General features: G+C 32.9%; 2 protein-coding genes across 9 annotated transcripts in view; both read left to right on the forward strand.

Moving 5' to 3' along the window:
* Nucleotides 1-25,293, forward strand: part of Ack-like (activated Cdc42 kinase-like) — a 216,777-nt gene that overhangs the window by 87,728 nt on the left and 103,756 nt on the right. For 5 of the 8 annotated variants that reach the window (XM_077401487.1, XM_077401485.1, XM_077401486.1 and 2 more), the window contains exon 6: nt 22,378-22,988. In XM_077401487.1, coding sequence (XP_077257613.1) covers nt 22,378-22,988 — 611 coding nt within the window. Of the gene's footprint in view, nt 1-9,780; nt 15,135-22,377; nt 22,989-25,293 lie in introns of those variants that run through there. The other 3 variants (XM_077401480.1, XM_077401479.1, XM_077401481.1) reach the window with 1 other exon arrangement.
* LOC143894843 (uncharacterized) lies at nt 1,933-9,766 on the forward strand. Its single transcript, XM_077401489.1, has 2 exons — nt 1,933-3,297; nt 3,366-9,766. Exon 2 carries the CDS (start codon nt 4,663-4,665, stop codon nt 5,542-5,544), a length of 882 nt encoding a protein of 293 aa, XP_077257615.1. The 5' UTR covers nt 1,933-3,297; nt 3,366-4,662; the 3' UTR covers nt 5,545-9,766.

Here is a 25,293-nt window from a genome sequence, read left to right on the forward strand (position 1 = left end):
TAATATCGGAATATATTATAATACCTATATATTATAATACCTTCCCAGCAAACACAGAATACAAAGAATCAAATTCGGAATTTAATGCCATCTTGGCGACAATTTGCTATCAAAGGTGTATTCTGCGTTTGCTGGGAAGGTATTATAATATAGAAAAAGTAACAGAGAAGATTACTTTCTGGTATAGGTAATACTTTGTAATGTTTGTTTATGTGCTTGACTTATCTTTTAGATAATATTTTTTTTCTATAACAAAGAAGATATAAATGAATTCAATTAAAGTAATATAGGTTCAATGTATAATTTTTCTTTATTGAAAAATTAGTTTTCAATAAGTATAGGCATTATATAAACTAAAAGGCATTATTTTTTTAAGAAAGATAAGTTGACAATATTTTTTGTTAATGACAAGATTGAACAATATTTTAATAACATATTAGTTGTACAGTAAAACATTTACTTCTCGTAAACAATGTTTACTTTTAGTAGTTATAAATTAGATGAAAAGTTATAAAAATATTAGCAATACTGATTGCAGAAAAAAATTCATTAAAAAATAGTTGTAAACTTCTCACAAAAATTAAAGGGACACGTATTTTTTTTTTCTAAAAAAAAATTAGGCAAATTTCAAGTTACAAACAGTTGTAACTTTGTTAAACATAAACAAAATTTTATCTAGGGGACAATCGGCGACAAAAGAATAACGTAATCAAACTTGGATGTAAGAGATTTATACTGTGATAAAAAATAAATTATTATTTTTTCACAACATCTCCACAGAAAGTTCGACTTTCCATGCCTGTAGAGAGGGGCGAAAGCGGCTAATTTCACGCCAGGGCGGCATAGTGGGCGGAAAGTAACCACTTTCCTCCCTAGGGAGGAAAGTGCTCACTTTTCTCCTTGTTTAGCGGGTGGAGGGTGAGCAATTTCCTTTCTAGGGCGGAAAGTAACCAATTTTCCACCCTCTAAGGAGGAAAGTAAGCCCTGGCTTGAAGTTGACCACTCTCGCCTCTCTCTAGGCATGGAAGTCGAACTTTCCGTAAAGGTATTGTGAAAAATATCGTGTGCATCTCGGGGCGAAATTAGCTACTTTTGCCCCTTGGTGCACAATATACTATTAATATAAAGTTGATGGTATCTAACAAGAAATCAATAAGTCAGTCTAGGTAATCACAGAGCTACTTATTTAAAATTTTCAAGCATTAGCAACAAGGATCAAATAATTTAGATTAAATTAATAAATTTCAACAAGATAGATAAATTGAATTAAATAAAATAATAACTAGTTTGTTTATAAACGAAAATTTAGTTCAAGATTAATACCTTCTTTTTCGAGATCTTCTTCTTCAAGATTATTTTCTTTTTTTTTGTACACTTCTAACAATTTTTTTTTAAATTTTATTAAATAAAGGATTTACTTAGGTCACTTTTTTCTTTTCTTTTTTTTTATTACACTCATTTGCGACATGACTTATCTTGTTTATTTTAATTAGCTATTGATAAACATGGATCTTCAGCTTGAGTCAAAATCCTACGTTTCCAAACAGACAACACATATGTGGGATATCTATTATCTGAATGTGAGTGTAGCATCTGTGTAAAGGTATTTGTGTGAGATATTTGCTCTGCCCGACTCTTAGGCGACTGGTCAAGAGGTCCACTCAAGATGTCTGTGGTATTTTGTTTATGGCACAATCCTAAGGGACCAAATTTCCTTCTCGCCTAGCCTTATTAAATGACATAATATGAATGTGTGAGTGCATGAGACTAATATTCATCATCAAAGATTTTCTTTGAGAATTCTTGCCGTACCACAATGCCTGAATTTATTGCCGCAGGTCTGGTAAAAAAGGTAAAAAAAAGGTGCGGTAAATATGCATAAAAGGCCAATACTCACCGATTTTATTGCCACTTAAATGTTGTAGGTCTTTCTGAGTAATTCTACGCAAGAAAAAAGTGGTGGACGGGATTGATTTAGAAGATGTAGCAAATTAAAGTTTCACAATTTTAATGCTAAAAGAAGTTATTTGCTGATATATAGGCTATCGCCCCTCTTCCGCAGGTAGGGGTGAGTAGGAATGGACCTCGGTTTGCGTGAAAAGTTAAAAACCCGAACTGTACAATGATAGATCTTGTTTTGCTCTATACAGCATTTACATTTTTTAAGAATTTATATTTATAAATGTATTGTAAATGGAAAATCTATGCAGGTTCTGATTAGAAGTGTAATGTTTGAAACATGCGAATTTAAATAAGAAACACAGACAGATCCCATTTAGTTACCCCAACGTTTTCCCAAACATTTTAATTGGTTTACATTTTGTACCAAAATTGAACAAATAAAATATATTAAACACTTTGAATATGTGATACCGGAGGTAGCATATCACTTATAAGCTGATCCGCAGCAAAGAATATCATAATCAAGCATCTCACAGGCTCGCTTCTTATACTAGTGTATGATGATTTTTAATTACGAGAAATGCTAGCGCGTGGTAGCCGCGTAGCGCGTGGTAGCCGCGTGGTAGCAACGTGCGTTACTATAGCGCTTGCGATCACGGAACGCTCTCGTATCTTCTAATTGAGATCTAGATTAACCAAATAAATCAAGTTACGATTTTAATGAGAAATCCAGACAGATTCCATTCGCTCTGCCCAACATTTTCCTAAAGTTCTTTTATAGCTAAGTTCTTTTATGTGATTTCTAATTAAAATCACAATATGTTACTCTATTTGGGACATATACTACGTTTACGCGAGCGTTACTTCTGTAGTAACTTACGATAATTCCTTCGCGTAAACGGGATTTTCCTTCGCGTAAACGAGATTTTGTAGTAACTTACGATAATTTACTCCGCGTAAACGAGTGATATATCGTAAGTTACTACAGAAGTAACGTTCGCGTAAACGTAGTAATATTTGGGTAATCTGATCAGAATCTTAGCTATACTTGGGAATGTTTGGGAAATTTCTATACGGGAAGCAGGGGTGAGGTGGGATGGGATGGGATAAACCTCACTTCCTGTGGAAAGTTGCAAACTCGTGTGGAATTGTACAATAATAAAAACCAACAATTTATGCTTTTGCCATTGTTAAAGCAGAGAATACTTTATATATATATATTTTTTTTTTTTTCATATAAAATTATATATATATATATATATATACTTTTCAATATTCTAACTATTCTCTGCTTTAACAAATTATTTCTGTTATAGATATTAAGTATTTTCACACAATGCAACTTTTCATAAAAAGCGACGAAAGATGAAAGAATAAGTGTGGGAGAGTCCGAGAGTAAGTAAACAAAAGCACGTCTGTCGAGCGCGTCTGCTTATTTCCGAATTTATCTGCATTTGTTACAGGTTTTCTGCAAGCGCAAAATTGCAATTTTATTTGGAGATAGAAGGAAGCAGTAGAGGAATCGCAGGGGAGACGCTTTTCTGGAGTTTCTAATGCTGAGATAACTTTGGAAGTTAGGGAACAAAAAGGAAAACCAGTGGCCGGTTTACAAACCTATCAAAAAGCGAACACTAACGGCCCGGGGGTGCCTCTGATATAGAGAGGTGAGAGACTCAAGCTGCGACTATAAAGCGAACAGTGAAGGGGGAACCACACCGAGCGGTCAAAGACAGAGACCTATTAATAAGCAATACAGGAGAAGACACGGAAAGACAAAAGGAGTCAAAAAAGAAAGGAAGGCCGATCAACGCAATACATCTTGGAAGGCAAAGGACTAACAGTGAATGGATTATTGAATCGTTTAAGAAAAAGAGGGAAGAAGAGAAAGATAGGATAAGAACAGAGATGGAACTACTCGAAAAATTTGAAAAATCAAGAACAGTGGGCAGATCATCTCCAACTAAGAGAACAGGAATAGAAAGGACGCAAGAGGAGATGAATATAGAAAACGAAAAAGGGGTAGACATGGATAAACTAGACAAATTAACGGAAATCATGCTAACAATCAAGAAAGATACAGAAGAGATAAAAAATGAAAACATGGCAATAAGATCAGAAATACAAGACTTAAGAGAAGAATGGAAAAAGAAACAAGAAGAGTGGGAGAAGGAAAAAAGGACAATGGAAAACAGATTGAAGGAACTGAAGATCAAAGAAGAACAAATGGAGAAGAAAATGACAAGAATGATACAACTGGAAGAGAGAGAGGAAGAAAGAGAGAGAAGAGAAAGAAGGAACAATATTACTTTGAAAGGAGAGGATTTACCAAAAGAAGGTTCACCCAAAGGAACGATAGAACATATAATGAGATACGAACTGCAGGTGGAGGTGGACGCGGAGGACGCGTATTGGATAAGAAGAGAGCAGCGAGGAAGAATGCTTGTAGCGAGACTAAAAAGCTGGCAACAGAAAAAAGAAATACTGGCAAAGAAAAATAAACTGAAAGGCAAGAAACTGTACATTGACAACAATTTAACAAAGAAGGAAAGAGATGTGCAAAAGGAGATAGCAGAAAGTGCGAAAATGAAGAAAGAGCGAGGAGACCAAGTGAAGATAGGCTACAAGAAACTAATGGTCAACGAAAGGACTTTCATATGAAATGAGGGAGAAGGACTGAGAGAGACCAATAAAACAATAACGGCCCGGCAAAACATAAATGAATGTAAGGACGGTAAGAAAATACAAAAAGAGATTAGGGCAATGTTTTGGAACACGGCAGGAATCGCAAAAAAAGACAAAGAGTTTTGGGACTATGTACGAGAATTTGACATAATTAACTTCACGGAAACGTGGATAGAGGAGAAAGGATGGAAGAAAATGGAAGCCCTGATGCCAAAAGAATACAACTGGGTAACACAGTACGCAGTAAGAGACAAGAAGAAGGGCAGAGGAGCGGGAGGTATGATAACGGGAGTGAAGAAAAATATCAGGATGGAAGAAGTACAAAAAGAAACACAAGGAATAATAAGCTATAGTGTAGAAATCAACGGAGAAAAATGGAAAATTATCTCAATCTACAATAAAGAAGGCAAAAAGAAGACACTGGAGGAACTGGAAGAAATAATCGAAGGTGAAGGAACGAAGAAAATGATAGTGGGAGGAGATTTCAACACTAGAACAGCAGAGAAAGGAGAACTATTTTGGGATGGAGAAGAGGAAGAAAGCAAGAGGCACTCGAAGAATAAAATAATGAACAGACAAGGAACTGACCTACTGGAAAAAATAGAGAAGATGGGTTTAGGTCTATTAAACGGAAACAAGGAAGGCGACGATCAGGGAGAATGGACATTCACAGGAGCAAAAGGAAGCTCAGTAATAGACTACGCAATTTGCAACGCGGAAACATGGGAAGAAATAAAGAACTTCAGGATAGGAGAGAGGACAGAATCAGACCACCAACCGTTAGAAATAGAACTGAAGGCGACAACAGAGGAGACAAGAGAGAAAAAAGAACCAAAAGAGATAGAGATAGAAGATTGGTCAGAAGAAGGAATAAGAATATACCAAGAAAATCTAAAAACGAGGAAAGCAGAAAAAGAAGAAATCCAAGAAGAATGGGAAGAATTGGCAGAAGAAATTTGAAAAGCAATAAACAAAAAGAAGGTCAAGAACAAAACGCAAAATATAAGAAAGAAACCTTGGTGGGACAAGGACTGCAGAAACAGCAAAACGAAACTGAATCGATCACTCAGACAAATGACAAAAGGAAACATAGAAAGAACAGAATGCATAGAGGAAAAACAAAGACACAACAAGCTTCGCGAAACGAAAATGAAAGAGGAAAGAGAAAGAGAGCAGACCAAAATCGCAGAGATACAAAATAAAACAGAAATATGGAGATACATAAAAAAAGAGAGAGGTCGGCGAGAAAAACCAGATGAAAGCATTGAGGAACAAAAATGGAAAAGACACTTCATGGAGCTATTGAAGGGAAGAGAGACGAGAGGAAACAACGATACACGAAATGAGCAAGAAGCAGGAGACAATCAAGAAGAGCCTCGAGAGGAAGAAGCAAAGGAAGAAGGAGAGAAAATCACAGAAGAAGAGATGGAAAACGCAATAAGAAGACTAAAAAAAAAAAAGAAAGCAACAGGCGAAGACAGACTCAAAAACGAAGTGTTGCTGAATGCAGACAAGGAAACAAAAGAAAAACTGAGGAAAATAGTAGGAAAAATATGGAATGGAGAGAAACTGCCAAGAGGATGGAAAGTGGGCATAAAATATACCCAATACACAAAAAAGGAGACAGGAAAGAAGTGAAAAATTACAGAGAAGTAACATTACTGGACACGGCATACAAAATTTATGCAATGATTCTAGAAGAGAAACTGAGGAAGGAAGTCGAAAGACTGAAGCTGCTCCCAGAGACGCAAGCAGGCTTCAGAAAAAAGAGAAGTTGCATAGACAACATATTTGCACTGAAAATAGCAGCAGAAAAAACGGTAACGAAAAAAAGGGGAAAACTCTACGTCTTCTTTGCAGACCTGAAGGCAGCGTTTGATAAGGTGAACAGAAAGAAACTATGGAAGGTTCTGGAAGTACGCGGAATAAATAAGAAACTAATCGACAGACTAAAAGATATTTATAAGGAAACGATCAACAGAGTAATTGTTGGAGACAAATGCATAGAAGAGTTCTGGACAGAAGGAGGGCTGAGGCAAGGATGCCCACTGAGCCCACTCCTGTTCATAACATTTATCGCGGACGTGGAGGACTTTCTAAAGAAAAGACAGAACGGAGGCGTAAGACTGGGAAGAGGGAGAATATACACCTTGGCGTACGCAGACGACCTAGCGATGATGGCGGAGACGGAAAGAGAAATGAAGAAAATGCTGAAAAGCCTAGAAAGATATTTAAAGAAAAAGGAACTGATTTTAAATGTAGATAAATCCAAAATGCTGGTTTTTTGTAAGAAAGAGAGAATTAAACAAGAAAGGAACTGGAAATGGAAGGACAACAGGATAGAAGAAGTCAAGGAGTTCAAATATCTGGGGTTTACATTTAAGAAATGCAACACGATGAAGCACACATAAAAGATATAGTAAGAAAAGCAGCAGCAGCCATGGCACAGATTTGGGGAATACATAAGATACATAAGATGGATATTAAGCTTAGACAGATGCACGCCAGGCTATATAGTCAGAGAAGAAACAAAGATAGAACAAATCAGTATAGAAGCTGGAGAAAGATGAGCTCTAAAATACCAAGAGAAAGTAAAAGAAATGACTGACAACGAAATACTGAGAGAATGCAGAAGAGAAATTAGCAATATAGAATGGGAGAAGACACAATGGGGCAGACGGATGCAGAATTTTTACGAGGAGGGCGGATTAAACCAGTGGACAAGAGAGGCAAGAGAGGAACAGGGAAAAAACACGACAGAAGAATGGACAACCAACTACAAAGAGAAAAAATTGGAAGAGAGAAGAAAGAAGATGGAGGGATCGAAATCAACGAAAGAGTACAACAGATGGAAAACAAGTGAAAGAGCAAAATATTTGGAGTGCAAAGGAAAAGGCATAAAGATGAAAACAATCGCAAGATTCAGATGCGGAAATGAATGGAAAGGTAATAAACACTGGGAGGAGGAAAACAAGAAAATGTACAGGTTATGTGAAGAAAGAGAGGAATCCTGGAACCATATACTAAAGGAATGCCCGGAATCAAGAACAGCCAATTCGAGCGAAGAATTTATAATGGCAGAAGACGGGAAAGGAATAGAATGGATGCTGAAGCTGTGCAATAAAAGGAAGAGAGGGAAAAACTGAAGAGACAACAAATGAGTGTTGAAAGTAATATAGTAATATAGTAGATGTAAAAATGATTTAAGCAAAATACATAACATGTATCTCAAGAAGAAAATCATTATTAAAAAAAAAATGTGTTTTTAGCCTTTCATGCAAACCAAGGTCTACCCCCACCCCCACCTACCCCTACTTGCGGGGGAAAGGCGGTAGCTCTCCCCTGTCTACACGTGTACTGTCTATACATACATATCGACAAATTACTTCTCTTAAAACTAATGTTTATACTACCTAAAAAAAATTAGAAAATTGCGAAACTTTCATTTGCTATTTCTTCTAAACCAATGCCACCCCCCACTTATTTCTTGCGTACAATTACTCAGAAAGACCTCTCCTACAACATATTTAAGTGGCGATAAAATCGGTGAGTACTGACCTTTTGCATATTTACTGTAATTTTTTTACACAAGTGTATATTTTTAAATGATAAACAGTACACACACATCCATATCTAGTCCTACACTTCCTACATCCATTTATTTAAATTTAAATAATGTATGGTACCTCTCTAGTTTATATGTGATTACCACTTCATATACTATTTTGCTGAATTTATGTTTAAAAAATTATAATTATGATGAATGCATTGATATTTTTCAATATAGTGAATTCAACATAATTTTTAGATCAATTAAATATTGAATAACATTTTATTGTTCCATATATCTATTGATTTTTTGTTATATTATAATTTCCAACTTTCCATGCACAGCGTGGAATTTACCTCATGTGATGAGGGTGGGATGAGGTGAACTTCGCTTCGCATGATAAGTTGAAAACCTATGTAAGACCGTACAATGATAGACCTTTTGCACTATAAGCACCTGGTGGTGTGGAATGGACCTTGCTTTTTGCGTGGAAATAACTCATGTAAAAATTATATTCTATTAATGAAACTTTTTGTTAATAACTTTTTAATAAAGAACAGATAACGGTTAAAATCTTCTGAAAGTTACTCAGGAAAGTGCCTTCTATAATATATGCCAAGGTCAAGGTCAAGGTCATAGGAACTTGGTCTTTTATTCAATATATTTACCATAACTGTTTTGGTCTGTGAGATTGACACCACAGTTTTGAATGCGCTTAGATCAGACTCAATGGAATACTTTTCGGGGAAAGTGGGTCCGTTAGTTGCGCCTTAGTTTTTTTCGTAAAGCATAAGAACAATATTTATAAAGAATCACGCAAGAAAGTATACAATGACAGATATAGTACTACAAGTTATACTGCTATCCCAAAAACTCATTCATTTATTCAATGAAGAATTGCATTAATGACATTTTAAGTACGTTTTGAAATAAAACTCGTGAAAAAAATTAGGAAGTTAAAAATGTAAAACATTATAATATAAATGTAAAACAAATAATAACACATTATTTTTAATAGTAATTAATAATACATTTTACTATTGTGTGAATTTATCATAAAGTTTTCTTTAAAGTAAGTATTAAAAGAATATATGGCTCTGTTCTTGAGAAGCCAATTTTTAGAATACATTGTAACATTGAGGAAAGTGATATTTTCCTTTTTAAATTGAGTAACTTTAATTGTCTCTTTTTTTGTATGTTTAAGAGTAATGAAGATATTTCGACATTTTGTTTTATACACCCTTGTACAATAATTAATTTACTTTGAGGTCGATTTATTGTATCCATAAATTTTTTAATCTAATGTTTAATCACTCACAACACAACTAATGTCAATTTTTCTCTGACCCTTTCCTTCTTTCGTTATTTACCGTTATTAATTTTTACATTTTTTGTTATTTATAATTTGACATTAAATTCTTAACTACACGACAAATGGAATTTTATTTAATGACGACAAATGCAAACTCCAAACATTTTTGTCAATTGTGAAATGCCATGTGTATATGTTGTGCGTCTTGCTTTATGTGATACACTTTTGCATGTGCTTGATTTATTGAAACCATCACCTGCTATGAAAATTACTATCAATTTTCCCTAATTTTTCTGCATGCTATCTTCATCAAACTTTTATGCGCTGCATAAAGTGGTTGTGTTCAAGCTTGCAATCGCTCTCATCCACGGTATCTAGCATAGAATCCCTTGGCGCTCCGTCAACTTTGAAACTTCCTCTGTGGGATAAGGCATCGGCAGAGTTTTGTTTCGCGAAATCGCGAGAACTATTGACAAAGCCGAGTGCCTGGGCTTCATACATGGATATTGACTTGAATACACATACATTAGAAAATGCGACAACAAAACAGAATTTAATCAAGTCAACTGAATTCTTGGAGAATGGAAATAGAAAAGATCACCTAAATTGCGAGGGCCTCACTGATGCGAATACCAAATTAAATGCCCGACATCAGAACGGTAAGAAATTTAACATAGAAAATTCGAATTACGATTTCCCACGCGATATAAAGAGAGTATCTACAAGTTACGTTGAACGTTATTTTGAACAACCGAAATACTGTGACGATGAAACTACTCCAGGATGCACCAGCAAAAAGATATATTTTGGAGAAGAAAAATTGGACAAATATAATAAAATTAATAATTTAGAACAGCCTAATAAATCGACTTATTATTCGAACATTCAAGAACAAAGCTCGTCAGCCCATGTTAGGTCTAAACAGGTATTGCAAAATAAATTAACCAATTGCAAACTGAAGGATTGTAATATCATGCATTTTGAACCGCAGCCTGATGAAAATTTTGATATTTTGAAAGGGAAAGCAGCGAACTTTGAATCTTCTCGCAATAAGCCGGACAAGTTTGACGTAGCGAGGGATAAGACGACGAACTTGGATCTTGGTACGCGACCGAAAATTCCCGTTACCTTTGCTGAATCTACAAAAATAAACTTCACAAATTTTACCAAGAAAATTGACCTGGCGAAATCTAGAGCCGCAAACGTATCCTTTGTGTCAAGAAAATCCAGTCAAGACATGAACACCGTCTACGACTCATCGGATAGTATTAAGACTAACATGAAGACTGGTGGATCAGAGTCCAGTCCAAGGAGTAATATAGAGACGGTAAAAATAAACATACAAAGCTTTCGCAAAGTCGAACAAAACCAGAACAGTCACGAGGGCTTTCCGTTTGTAATATCCAGCAATCCTATATTCATTGCTGAATCAGAAAAAAAGGAATCTCCTATATATAGCAGCTCCGAGAGTTTGCGGGTAAATTTTCAACGTCTCAGACGAAAATCTGATGTCGAAGCTAGTCAGGTAGAACTTAATAGTAAACTCTTAGCTGAAAAATATCAACGTGAAATTTCCGGCTTAGAGAGCGTAAAAAATTACTTGGACTCCAAGAAAGCTCAAAGTTTAAACTTGGGCTTGGGCAAGTTGACACAGAACATGATACAATTAGGCAAGAATATCGCACAAAATTCGAGAAATTTAGAAACAGCTTTACCAAAGTCGCTGGTCTCCAACATGAGAAATCTGGATTTATCAGCGTCATCCCAAACATCTTTGCGAAGCTTAAACATACCGATTCAAAAGCCCAAGCATTTGGACTTGAACATTCCATTACAAAATCAATCGCCGATTAATACGAAACTGAAATTGATTAAAAAATCAAACCTTTCAACGAGTCCAACTCTACACCAACACATTTTAGAGCCGCCAAAATTATATCAGAACGATCCTGCCAGAAAGGAGCTACCGAAATTGGATATGCTTGCGAAGAAGTTTTCTGGCGCCGCCACTTATCGACATAGGACATCATCCTTGTCGGAGAGTAGGAAACCTCCAATAAAGAATATACGCAGATCTTTTCATCCCAAAAACGATTCTAGTGAGGACTCGGATTCGATTTCACACTCAGAAACGGACATCAGGAGTCGTCTGCGTTGCAAACGCAGACACAAGAAAATTCAGCATAATCTACGTTTGAATTTAAAAAATAAGACTTCATTTCTGCATCCTGATTCCGCTAAGGGATTGTCCGAAGTTGAACTCTGCGGAAAGTCACCGCCCCCATCGACGAGTTTCTTGAATTCACTATCGCCACCATTCTCTTCCAGAAACAATCTGCTTTCTTGGCCGGAAAGTGCACCGAGCTCTAGCCTGACATTTACTAGCAATTCCGATCTTGATTCAGACACGAGTTCCGAGTATCCGGAATTCACGAACGACGTACTGACATTTCCTCCTTCCCCTGCTCCTTAAAATTCTAAAGAATTTAGTTTCAACCTTGATCAATTTAGATGTGGCTTTTCTATATGTCAAGTCTAAACAATCTTGCAAAGTGATTGGCGAGATTATTTACGAATGCATGCTATTTATATTAATTCTTTATAAATTTATTATACTTAGATTGGTGATTGAATAATTAGATTGATTTTGTTTAACAAAAAATCAAAGTTGCAATAATTACGATAAAAATGTTTTTATTTTTTTTAAATTATGCTCTTTAGCAATTATGTTCTTTAGCATCGATATAGCGAGTGACGCTGTCAGCAATTCGGATGAGAATAATTTGCATTTTACAGTCAACTTCTGTCATTCTAAGATCATAAATATTTTTTTTATTCCAAAATGTTGCTCTTCCGTCCTCACTCTTATTCTAATGCTCAGGATGAAAATGTTATATGCGCATTTTATAATTTATGTTTTTACTCTAACATAATTAACTCGTCATATTTAATTACAAACCATAATGAGAAAGCAGTAGGTACAAGAGGAGAATTATAGTTTAATGGCAAATAAACTATGATAATACAAAATTTAAAATAGAAAGAGGATTTTAGAATAAAGTAAATTCCTGTATATATTTCTGACTATTACGGTATAGTTTGTAGCAAAATTTTCGCGACTTAAAGTCTCTAATATCTTTTAAAAGCAATATCAGTTTTAGGTATAAAACATTAAATGAAGGAAGGAAATGAACTAAATAATGAGGATATGATGAGTGATATGATAAGCAAGTTGTTTTTTAAATGAAAAATTAGAAGTGCTGTTAGAAGGAAAACTTCGGAAACATGGCAAATTTTTTCAAGCAATAAAATAGGATTTTTCTTAATCATTTCAGTTATTGACTCTCCTTATCGGTGCCACTCGTTTATATTAGCGTTGAAAAGAAAAAAATTATAATAAATTATTTTATTTGCATTGCATATGTACATATACATACATGTATATATGCGCACGTACAGGGAGCTTTCCAGCAAGCGACAAAAGTCGGCACAAGTATCATTTTATCTTTGTTCATTGCTAAAAAAGAAACATAGAATGATGTTTGTATTGACTTGTGTCGCTTGCTAGAAAGCTCCAATAATAATCGTTTTTCAAAAAATGAAATCAATTTCACACTTATCGTTTAAATTGCGTAAAAACGTTGAACCACTTACTGTAATGTATATAATACAAAATTCTCGAACAAAATATTTGAGAAAATTATTAATAATTTTAACTTCATTTTTTATATTATTTTATTTTATTAGAGGAAAGTGAAGAAATGACATACATACGATACAAAAATGTAAAATGAAAATAGATATATATATATATATATATATATAATAATTTTATTATATTAAATAAATTACTTTATTATATACATTTTATTATAAGGAATTAATATAAATATATGTTAAATTATTAAATATGACATCTGGGTTGATTAAGAAGTTGCAAAACTGCTGCTACATATTTTAATTCTAAATATTAAAATACTAATTTGTTCGAGAGGCTATAACTAAATAACTATAATCTAAAAGGTATGGTTTCATATACCTGTACACTATATTTAGTCTGATTACATAATGTATTACATATATATTTAATCATAATATTTTTGTGATATATTATTTGTTATATATTCTAAGATATATTATTGTAAATATTTGGTTTTAATGATTAAGTATTTATTAGACTCAAATTCCATTCTTTTTCATAATTTATTATAAACAGTTTTATATATGGAATCATAACTAAAGAAAAATATTTAAATTTTAACAAATTAAGCGAATGGTATATATGATATGCAAAATTATATAATTATACATATATTGGGTGTTCTAGGTCAGGTCAATGAAACTTTAGAGTCTTATAGGAAATTGAATTTTAAACAAAAAAGTTTATAGGAAAGTTTTTAGGAACTTTTTTGTTCCAAATTCAATTTCTTATAAGACCCTTTATTGATCTGATTTTAAATACCCTGTACAGAAGATAATTGAAAAAGATGTGCGAAGTAATAATTTATATATGCTTAGCATGCTTGCATGTTGTACTAATCACTAAACTAGATAATATTAATATTTAATGGAACAGTTTGGATGTATTTACATGTTTTTAGCAATTGTATATGTATTTGAAGAATTGATATGAAGTTCATGACATACAGGGTGTTCTAAAAAAAGTGTTCCATATTTTGAGAAAAGGTAGTACTCATCAAAATAAGAAGAAAATGTCCAGTAAACAGTTGGTCCTAAATTAAATACCTGTTGAGATATGGACCAAGTTTTATTGTACACTATAAGAAGTTTCTATGTGGTTCCTATTCATTTTCATACTTTTTAAATAAAAAAATACAAATGTTTGTACAATGCAATGTTTATATGTTGTCGATACCTGATAATGACTAACGATTAAACCTTACTGCACTGTAGAAATAACACAACTAATATAAGAAGAGGACAATGTTCATCATTTAAAAACCTTGGTGCATTTAACATCCATCGACGACATAGAGACATTGTAGGAATGTGTATTTTTTTATTTAAAATGTGTGACAATGAATGGAAACAACATTGAATACCTCCTATAGTATACAATAAGATTAGTCCATATCTCAACAGATATTTGATTTAGGACCCATGTTCACTGGATATTTTTTCTTCTTATTTTGATGAGTACTTCCTGCTTTCAAAATATGGGACTTTTTTTTAACACTTTGTATATGTATCAGTAAGTTTATTGCTATCAGGTTTTATATAAGCGTGATTTATATAATATATGTTTGCATCTACATATTTTTAAATAATTGGAGTATTTTAATAAAAATATCAGAAGTTCTCAAACTGGAATACGCAATCAATGGATACGTTAACTCTTTTTATTAAGCATTATTTCGATTTTTCAGTAAAGAGAAAACCTAAAGATAAGAAAATAATTAATCGATAATATAAAAATAATAATCTGATGATGAAAATGATAGTGTGTTGCTAGAAAAAGTAATTATGTGTATTGTATATCCAAAAATTTTATAAAGGTTTTAAGGTAATATGTTATATAATTAAACCACCATATTTTTTTCTTTTTTCTAGTCTTTACTTTTTCCTAATTTTTTATTTTCTTGTTCTGTTGTATTACTCTACCACTACTGCACACCATTTGATCATGTATACATAAAATAAAAATGTTATATATTATAAATTAATGATTAATTATAGCAAATGCTAAATAGCGAGAGAGCAGCGCAAGAGAAAACGGAAAATAACGAAGTACAGAGGAAAACATATGGATATTTGACTGCATTTATATTAATCTCAAGAATTAAGAGGCCTTTATGAACTAGTTTTTATAAAATATAAAAATTTAATACAATTTTTTAAACCTTTTTTTTATGGATGAAGATAACAGATGTTTGTGAAGCAATTAAAATATCTTTATAAAATTTATACTGTATATACACAGTGTTATATAAATTCAGAAAAAGAAAACACTATAGAATATTTACTGTAATTGATTTTATTTTATCTCACGAGCTACAACGTATGATTAAAAAAACATCGAAATTTTTTCTTTTTTTACAAAAGTTTAAAATTATTTAAATTTTTTAAATAAAATCATATAATTTTTTTTACATAATATTGTAGGAAATATTAAAACAAATGTAATGATTACCAACATCATTTTTTATAAAAAATAGAAAGAAAGTTAGATACACAACTTATTAAACTTTGTGAACCTAATGTCATTAAAAAAAGAAGTTTGGATATATGGCATAATTAAATGCTAATTTATTGCTTTAGTCTCCAATTTATTGCTCCTATTCATTTACAAGAATGGAAATTAATATAAAAAATGAAGGTGCTGATTTTACACTCCCTTACTTACTACTTCCAAAAAACACTTATAGAATAGCGTAAACAAAAAACTAATAGTTATACCAGAAGTTTTTGCTAATTTTCTTGCTCTAAAATGCTGCAAAGAGATGTCGAAAATATTGAATGATTATGGATGTACCGATACCGATTATTGTAACGGCGTAAAAGCAAAAAACAAGCACAAATAAATAGTTAACCATATCCTGACAGCACCGTACGTATAGCAACCACGTTGCTATGATGCGCTAACTCGTCGCACGTAACGTTACAGCGTCTCAACTGGAGTTTGAAACGTGATTAACACGTCGTTGTCACGTAACTAACAGCCAAATTCCATGATGACAGAGACGTTGCAGTAACGTGTATTTGTGACTTTATGCGACGTGTTGAGCACCTATTGGCGATCTTAAAATGGTTGACTGGTTTTGAAAAATCAAGATTGATTTTTACTATATTATGTACATAAAATACTTGACAGACAAGTATTATTGTACCTGGTTAAAGCAAAAATTAAAACAAACAAGCATACGTCAAAAATCAAAATAACGTCAAACTTTGGTCATAGATGACTAAAAATAACGATGACGACATTTTAAGACATTAAAAAGACGTAATTTTACGATCTTTTTGGTCTTCTAATGACATTTTAAGAATGTAGAAGATTGTAAAAATCAAAACTATATACAAAATTATAATTAAGAAATGTATTATTTTTTAAAAGTATTTTTTTTTTTTTCATTTTGACGTCTTTGGACCAGTACTGTATTCAACATACAGTAAGAACCAATTTTCTCTAAATATAATTACAATTTTTTGAAAAACTAAGACTGGTTTTTCTATATTACTTAGATAAAATACATGACAGATTAAAATGCATCATTATACTTGATTGTAGCAAAAATTAAAACAACCTAGGTAGCATATCTACACCTACGTCAAAATGACGTTAAAAATTGGTGATTACTGGTCCAAAGACGTCAAAATGACAAAATAACACTTTTTTTAAATAATACATTTCTTAATTATAATTTTGTATATAATTTTGATTTTTACGATCATCTACATTATTAAAATGTCATTAAAAGACCAAAAAGGTCATAAAATCATATCTTTTTATGTCTTAAAATATCGTCATCGTTATTTTTAATCGTCTATGACTAAATTTTGATGTCATTTTGACGTATGCTTGTTTGTTTTAATTTTTGCTTCAACCAAGTACAATAATACATTTTGTCTGTCAAGTATTTTATGTAGGTATATATATAATATATAATAAAAGTCAATCTCTTGATTTTTCAAAACCAGTCAATCATTTTAAGATCGCCAATAGGTGCTCAACACGTCGCATAAAGTCACAAATACACGTTACTGCAACATCTCTGTCACCAGAAATTTGGCTGTTAGTTACGTGACAACGGCGTGTTAATCACGTTTCAAATTTCAGTTAAGACGCTGTAACGTTACGTCGCTTTGTTGAACTGGTATAGAGTAAAAACGACAAAGGTGCAAAAATTAAAATGTCAAAATTGCCGGGGCGGAGTCGTCACACCCCCGGGGCGGAGTCGTCACTCCATTCTCGGACTGGATTTTAAATGAAAATTTATAATTCCGATCATGAAAAATGATAGGATACATTTTATTAATTATTTTTTAATAGAAAAATAAAAACAATAATTAAAAACACGATGGCGAAAAATAATTATAAGAAAAGCGTACGCACTTATGTGTCCTACGCTCGCACGAAATGCACTGTTTCTCGTTAACTCTGTTCTTTGTCATCTCTGAGCACACGCAGCACATATTATCCAATCTCGTCCTCGTTAATCTCGTTATCGTCTCTAATCTTATCCATCCTCGCCGGAATCCGACCATTGCTGCTTTTTTTACTTTGATTTTCGCGCCGCTTGAAGCCTCCATGATATCGTACGGCTATGTCATCCAAGTGTGCTATTTCATCATTATTCTTCTTCAGCCAGTCGTTCAACGTAGTTCTCGGGACTCCAAATTTTTTTTGCGGTTACTTTTGTCTTAATTTTATCTATTTGATTTGTTTATCTTTCTTCATCGCAAGAACTGCTTTCCTGAGTTGCTTCTTGTCGACGGGAGTCGATTTGCGATGGTACGTGCGTACCATATTTTCTTGCAATTGAGAAATAATGCAATGACGCAACGATTTGCAACGAAAAATAGAGTGAATAAACCACCGGGATAAAGTTGTCACAGACGATTTATCGAGTCCGCCCTGGTGGCTTGGTGACGACTTTGTCCCGGACATAGATTTTAAGTTTGATCGCTCATGAAATATTAGAAATCAACGAAAATAAAAAAACTTCACTGAATTTGTATTCAGCATGCATTACTCTTCAGAATCACTTATCTCGAGATTCGGAGAGAAAATAATATTTAAAATATTAAAAATTTTCGAAGCGCAAGAAATTTCACTTTTGACATCTGAAAACACGTTTGCTTTAATGAAAATCACAACGTGGTGTATAATCTCACTGAACTCCGTTGGTCACATGGGTGCTATAAGTAGCGTTACAATATTAATGGCGAGTTCACACTGTACACGTTCCAGTAAGAACGTAAAATCGTACTGGTTATTAAGAAAACTCAACTAGTGTAATTCGTTTGAAAAGTAACCTTTCGATATATAGATTGACTACAATTTTTAGAACTTTTGAGAGTATAACGCGGTATTAATATATAAATCACATATAAATTAAATACATAGTTTAAGTATCAGGAAACTCAATCATTAATAGTCCGTTCACTTTAATAAATATACATTTTTTGCTGGAGATATTTCTTTTACAGATTCCAATATAGTAAATACGCAAGACTAATCGATTTCACTTAAATAAATTAGAAGTACTGAGAATCATTAAATGTTTTTTAACGCATAAGAGAAAAACCTTGAAGAACAAACTATATTTGTGAAAGGACCATTAATGCAAAACATTTCAAAATAGAACATAATATAATTATAAATTCAAAATCTAATTAAGATATATATATAAGAAATTAATGCATGAATTAATTTGGTAGTTTACTAATGAAGAAAATAGATTTCTGATAAATCAATGTTAAAAAAATAAGTGGTTCTTAACCAATAAATATACCCTTTTTTTCTTTTGGTAATTCAATGCATTAATCCATAATAAACATGACACATATTCATATAGATATCATCAATCGTGCATAACATATGGTTTCACTATTGGATAATGTTTCTGAAATAATTATTCGTTTCGAAATGAACTTAGAGATATTCAATTTACGATAAAGAAAGAATACACTATTGAATCGCAATAGAGTATATTAAACAATGTGAACATGTACTATTTTACGAAATATTAACTTTACAGTTTTGATAAGTTAATTCTCAATTAATATTTTAACGAATCCTTACAATCTTTATACAACATAAGTAATTTTACAATGAAAAGAAGCGAATATATTAAATACGCGTGGTTGCAACCAAATTCTTTTTATACTTGATCACTCAAGTGAGATGAGAAGGATTTTCCTTGTCTTAAACAGTGGCCACCGATTGATAGATAATATTGGATTGAATGCCTTGCCGAAACGCAAGAATGGTTGTTATACATCCCAAATCCAATAAGAAAAAAAGTTGGATTGAATGTCTTGCCGAAACGCAAGAATAATGGTTGTTATACATCCCAAATCCAATAAGAAAGAAAGCTCTCGAATATTCTGTGCAATCTTTTACTTTACGTGAAAGTGACTCCAAAGAGGAGGAATACCGCCCTTCGGGTGAAAACTCGGAAATATATTTCCATCGAATGTATTCTCCAATCGTCCTTCCTTCTTTAGTAATGGCGGATGCCTTTTCCTTGTATACGGCAATGGCCGATATTTTTCCAGTGTCGGTAGTCGCCTTTTCTTACGTCGTGTTGCCGTATTTAATGTATTCGTCGTTGTAATTACGATTGAGTATGACTTGAAACGATTGGTTTAACAACTCAATATCCTTTTTACAAAGGATAGTAGAAACGGGCAAAATACACGATACGACTCGATTAGCGCGACTTTTTTGGACGAAAGATGTGAATATAATCACGATTGTGAACGGAGGATATTGATACAATGACGATCGTTGCTACGCAAGCTCGATACTTTTGTAACGAACGCGAAAGTCAGGTATCGCAGCGCCATACGGACGCGGAAACCAAGTATTGCAGCGCTTTTGCGTGCGAAACATACGCACTACCAATGTCACTAGACCCATGTATTAAGGCCGTGGCACATAGAAAAACTTAAGCAGTAAAACTCAAGCAGTAAGCAAATCAGCCAATCACAGTCAAGAACTTAAGGCATGGCCTAAGCGGTAGCGAATCCATACCGTTGATTTCTTACTGCTTAAGTTTTACTGCTTAAGTTTTTCTATGTGCCAAGACCCTTTGTCTCTATAGAGTGTTTACGGAATCAGTTACTTACTAGCGAATACCATAGATGGCAACACGCCATTTTTCATTCGTCGATAAATCGCTGTGTTTTCAACACACACAACATACAGATTTCGAGATAATTGTAGTGACGACTTCACCCCTGTGACGACTTTGTCCCAGTCTCCCCTATCATAAATTCTGCGACTTTGCGATCAAAGTAGCACGTCTCTTTCACGTATAGTGTTGTCAAGGTATAAGTTCAATATTAAATTGTTTTTCCAATCTAGTGTTCACAAAATATATTGCTTTTGAATATGTTACTTTATTGCTCATAAAATGCAACTTTAAAAATGATCGAAACTTACAAAGATACAAGAATAAAGTATAATAAATAAATTAATTGCTATACTAAATAAGTATATTAAATAGATTAGTTGCTTATTTTGATATTAAAATAATTCTAAAATTTATTAGTCTTAAAGTATTCTGATTGGAAACGTATTGCTATTGTTTAAGTTAACAAAATCTATCAAAAGTATTGCGTCATGTACAACAGTAAAATATATTAAACAAATTAGTATACTATGCCAATTTTGGTAGTAAAATGATTCTAGAATTTATTGCTCTTAAAATCTGTATCCTGATCCAGAATTTACTGCTCATTGTTAAGTTAACAAAGTTTACCGAAAATATGACGGCTCTTACGTATGTACAAGAGTGAATGGATGAATTGAAATTGTAATCAATCTTTGATCATATTTGTAGTGTCAAGAAAATCAACATTTGTTGTATCAAAAAATCCATATAGATTTGAAAACTTAATTTTTTTAAGTTAAGTTTGTAAGTTTTTACATTTTTTTCCTTGACTTTAGTTTTTTTCATATTTCTCTTTTAACTCTTTATCTTCCTTTATCTTTCTTAGAATTATGAAAATTAATGTCTGATTCGGCATATTAGACTGTAATTTAATTGCACTATATTTTTATAACAAAATTTAATGTCATATTGATATCTGCAATGTACAATTACCATAGTTGATGTAGAATATGTTTCTTTTAATATAAGGAACTTACTTTTAATAGGATGATTGCTTAGCTCATGATACATGAATAGTTCGAGATTATTTTGCAAGTACAGAAATCAGTCTGTTGTCAACTTGTTTTCTGAACCTATATCTTATGCACTTTCTTTTTGTGGGGGTGCAATCAATATATATTTAACACCAATTAATAATATTAAAAAATTTTGAGAGAAAATATTAGAGATTATGTAAGTTTGAATTTAACAGTAAGTTTGAATTTAATATAGTTGCTTTGCATAGTAATTTATCAAAGTGGAATTTTGTGTTGCAATTTGAACATTTATTCACATAAGTTGTATCTTTCTTTCTTTTTATGAATAAGAATAATATTGTAGTCGTTGAATTTGTGTTAAAAAATATTCCGTAAAATATTTAAAAAATTATATAGTTTTTATATTTTAAAAGAAATTCAATAACTTTAAACTTTTTATGAGGAAGAAAACATTTCAATGTTTTCTTAATTGTAAATTGTAACTTATTTGGAACAGGTTAAGTTTTATCTATTCTTCTCAAATTATCATAATAAATATCTCTTAAATCGTGCAGACTTTTTTAATAAGCGCCTTATATTTAATTTGTATTAATTTCCGGTTTTATTATAATTTTAATAATTTAAGTTTTTAAATGCTTTAATAATTTATTTTTGATTGGCAAGAACGATTCTTTTCTTTCAAAGAAATTAATTCTTTTTATATGCAATTAAATTTTAAAAGGGTAACGAGCAATGAAAAAGTTTGAGAATTCTGAAGAAAATTATACTCATTGATATGAGAAAACATGTCAGTTTTCATCGCACGAAACACTGTAACGAGTGTCAGATATTGTTGGTATGTTAGTAGTTGTTCACTATAATTATTGAGCTGGTACACAATGGTAGACAAATCAAAGATAACATGTGGGCGTGCGCGCGTTTACATGTATACACATGTGCACAGAAAAAGAGAGAGGGAGAGAAGAATGCAAATGAGAAATAAAAAAATAACCGAAAGTTTAGCATTCCATATTTATAATTTCCGTTTTCTTATTTCTGTTTAATTTCTGTTTCTTTTATCCTCGTATCTATCCCTTCCCGCAACATGTTCAGGCCACCCTGTCGGAAGAAGCTAAGGAAGTGTACAACAGTTTGGTCGAGACGCCAACATTGGAAAGTACCGGAGATACAAATCCATTGCGCATGTTACGTTCCGGACTACCTGTAGTAAGGCCCAGAATTCGCGGAAACAAGCATGCCACTTTGGGCTACTCGGTGTCATTGCAGTCAGAAGACGCATCCGGTGAACATGGCTACCATTTCGAGATGCATCATAGCGGCGCGAGGACTCTGCCCAAAGTCCGAGCACCTCCGTCGCCCCATGCAATTTTGCCTCTGCCGCAATCGCGCATTCTCGAAAGACATCACTCTATGGAGATAGAGAACAATCAGAATCAGAGCAATATCGACGAAAATCCAATACCTCTGCCACCTAGAGACCGCTCTAAGACGCTTCAGCCCAAGTCCAGCTTACCGCGACATCAGAGGAAGCATCCTTTGATCATACCCGGAGGCGGTGTCACTAGAACGTTAGCCAAGATGGCAGTAACCACGCCACCCGTAGAAGATCAAGTGGACGGGCATTTTGTGTTGCAGAATTCTAATCCAGCAATTGCCGGTACCTCGCTGCAGGACAATTTTTTTCCGGAAGCTTCTATTAATAGGTGAGTTTTAGACTGCATTTCAATATTTACTATTAGCAACTGTCAGTACTGAAAATCTAAAGTATACGTGACATAAAATATAGAAAAATATAGATTTTCAGTACTAACAGTGAATATCAGAATGCAGCCTACGTAACATTTTTCAGAACCCGGGAAAAAAGGATTAGATCTGATTGGATCAAATTATATCTCACTAGATTAAATTTCATCTGGTCAAATATGCTCAGATATGACTTCTCTTGTCTGCGCAGATCTGGTCATATATGTTCATATATAACTATATAGGGTGTAATCTGGTAATCGATTGCTCAGATCGGACCATATCTGCTCAGATCGAACCATATCTGTGATTGAATTTCATCGAAATAGTCCAAATCTGACTGTATCTATTTAGATATAACTATATCTATATTCGAATGCGATTCAAAATACATCACATCTGACCATATCTGTCCAGATATAAGTCGAACTGTGGTTGTGCTTGATCGAAAACTGTTCAGGTCTGACGATATTTGGCCATGTTTAACTATAATAAATTAAATGTTCGATGATCGATATTTGTCTAATGTGATATTTAAATATACTAGACACTACAGACGCGCGCTTCGCGCGCGCTATTTAGCTTTAACATTATGCTATTACTATTACAGTATTAACCTTTGATACACACAACTGTCAAAATATACAATGACAGCTGCAAATGAAGTAAGCGCAGCAAGAGAACCAATCGGCATCGCGGAAAAGTGACAACAATACCTATGACATGCCCTTTTTAGAAGAGAAACTATTAGACACTACAGACGCGCGCGCTTCGCGCGCGCTATTTGGCTTTAACGTTATGCTATTACTATTACACTATTAACCCGCCTTGATACACACAACTGTCAAAATATACAATGACAGCTGCAAATGAAGTAAGCGCAGCAAGAGAATCAATCGGCATCGCGGAAAAGTGACAACAATACCTACGACATGCCCTTTTTAAAAGAGGAGGAGTCACTATAATTACCTATCTCCGATCCGCTGATATTTCGCGTGGCACTTCGATCCTTGCGTGATGCGACCGAAATTCAGAATTAAGCGATTTCATATTTATAATAATAATGAGAGATCACATTAATAATAATATTAACCTCGCGACACGACGCGAGCTGTCACATCACGACACACACGACGCACTACACGCACGAAACTCGCCACAATACTCCGCGATGACAGTCCCTCACGGGATGAAGCAAGCTCGCGGCGCGGCAATCAATCGAGATAGCCAATCGGCATCGCGGAAAAGAGGCTTCAATTTTACGATACAAACGAAATTCACTCAGGTAACACGCCTTTTTTAAAAGTGGATAATTATGAATTTATTTATACATGTAGCAAATTAAAGATATTCAATTAAATATCTTTGATATAATTAAATAAAAATAAATTATGATAAAGATATAATTTGCAGAAGTATTTTTTTATGAACAAAAAAATGTTAGTTATTTGTTATAAAAGCATTTTCATCAATTCGCCTTATATCTAAAATACAAAAGACAATCATAGAAATGTAAGTTATTTTGTACACTGTAAGCTTATAGATGATAGATAAACAGAAGTGAAAAAATTTTTAATTTGATTATTATTTAATAGCTAGATTACATTAAAAATTTTTGTTGAAGTTATTGGAGACTTGCGTAAATAATTACCAACTCGAATAATAATTATTAGAGACTTTACATTTTTTATTTTAATTAATAAGAATTATTTATTGGTTATATATACCAAAGGTTGTAACAAAAAGGTCTGGACATTGGATTACCTCGGAAAGATGACGTTTTCTGAAGAAATGTTTTATACAAAAGTTGTAGGGTATCAAGTTATCCATTATGTGGTGATATTGTGGTTTGACTTTGAACAATCTTGGAAAAGTGTCACATCAAGGTCACATTGAGTTCTTTAAACGGGGACCCCTATTTTTTATGTCATATTCTTGTAGCCCTTGTCGAGACGTTTTCAAAACACTATGAACAGAAATGAACAGAAAATATCTTCTATACTCCTTTACACTCAGGAATTTTTTCATTTTTTTTAAAGTGGTGGAACATTATGAAAAAAAAATAAAAACTAATTTTTTTTTAAATCTTGCGTTTGAACGCATTAAAACTCTTATACTGCTAGAGAAATATATAGAAAATAACTTTTTAACTAAAAAAACACAACTTACTTACAAAAATATTTAAAAAAATAAGAAATGCATTACTTCAAAAAATAAAGGACATAGAAAATTTTTGAATTGTTAAAAAAATTTTTTAATGTTGGT

The sequence above is a fragment of the Temnothorax americanus genome, unplaced genomic scaffold (genome assembly GCF_048541705.1).
Source record: "Temnothorax americanus isolate GAGA-0224 unplaced genomic scaffold, ASM4854170v1 Scaffold144, whole genome shotgun sequence".
In the NCBI taxonomy this organism is placed as follows: Eukaryota; Metazoa; Arthropoda; class Insecta; order Hymenoptera; family Formicidae; genus Temnothorax; species Temnothorax americanus.

Excerpts from the sequence above, each read along its gene's own strand:
- LOC143894843 (XM_077401489.1), top strand. The coding sequence starts at position 4,663 with ATGTTTTGGAACACGGCAGGAATCGCAAAAAAAGACAAAGAGTTTTGG.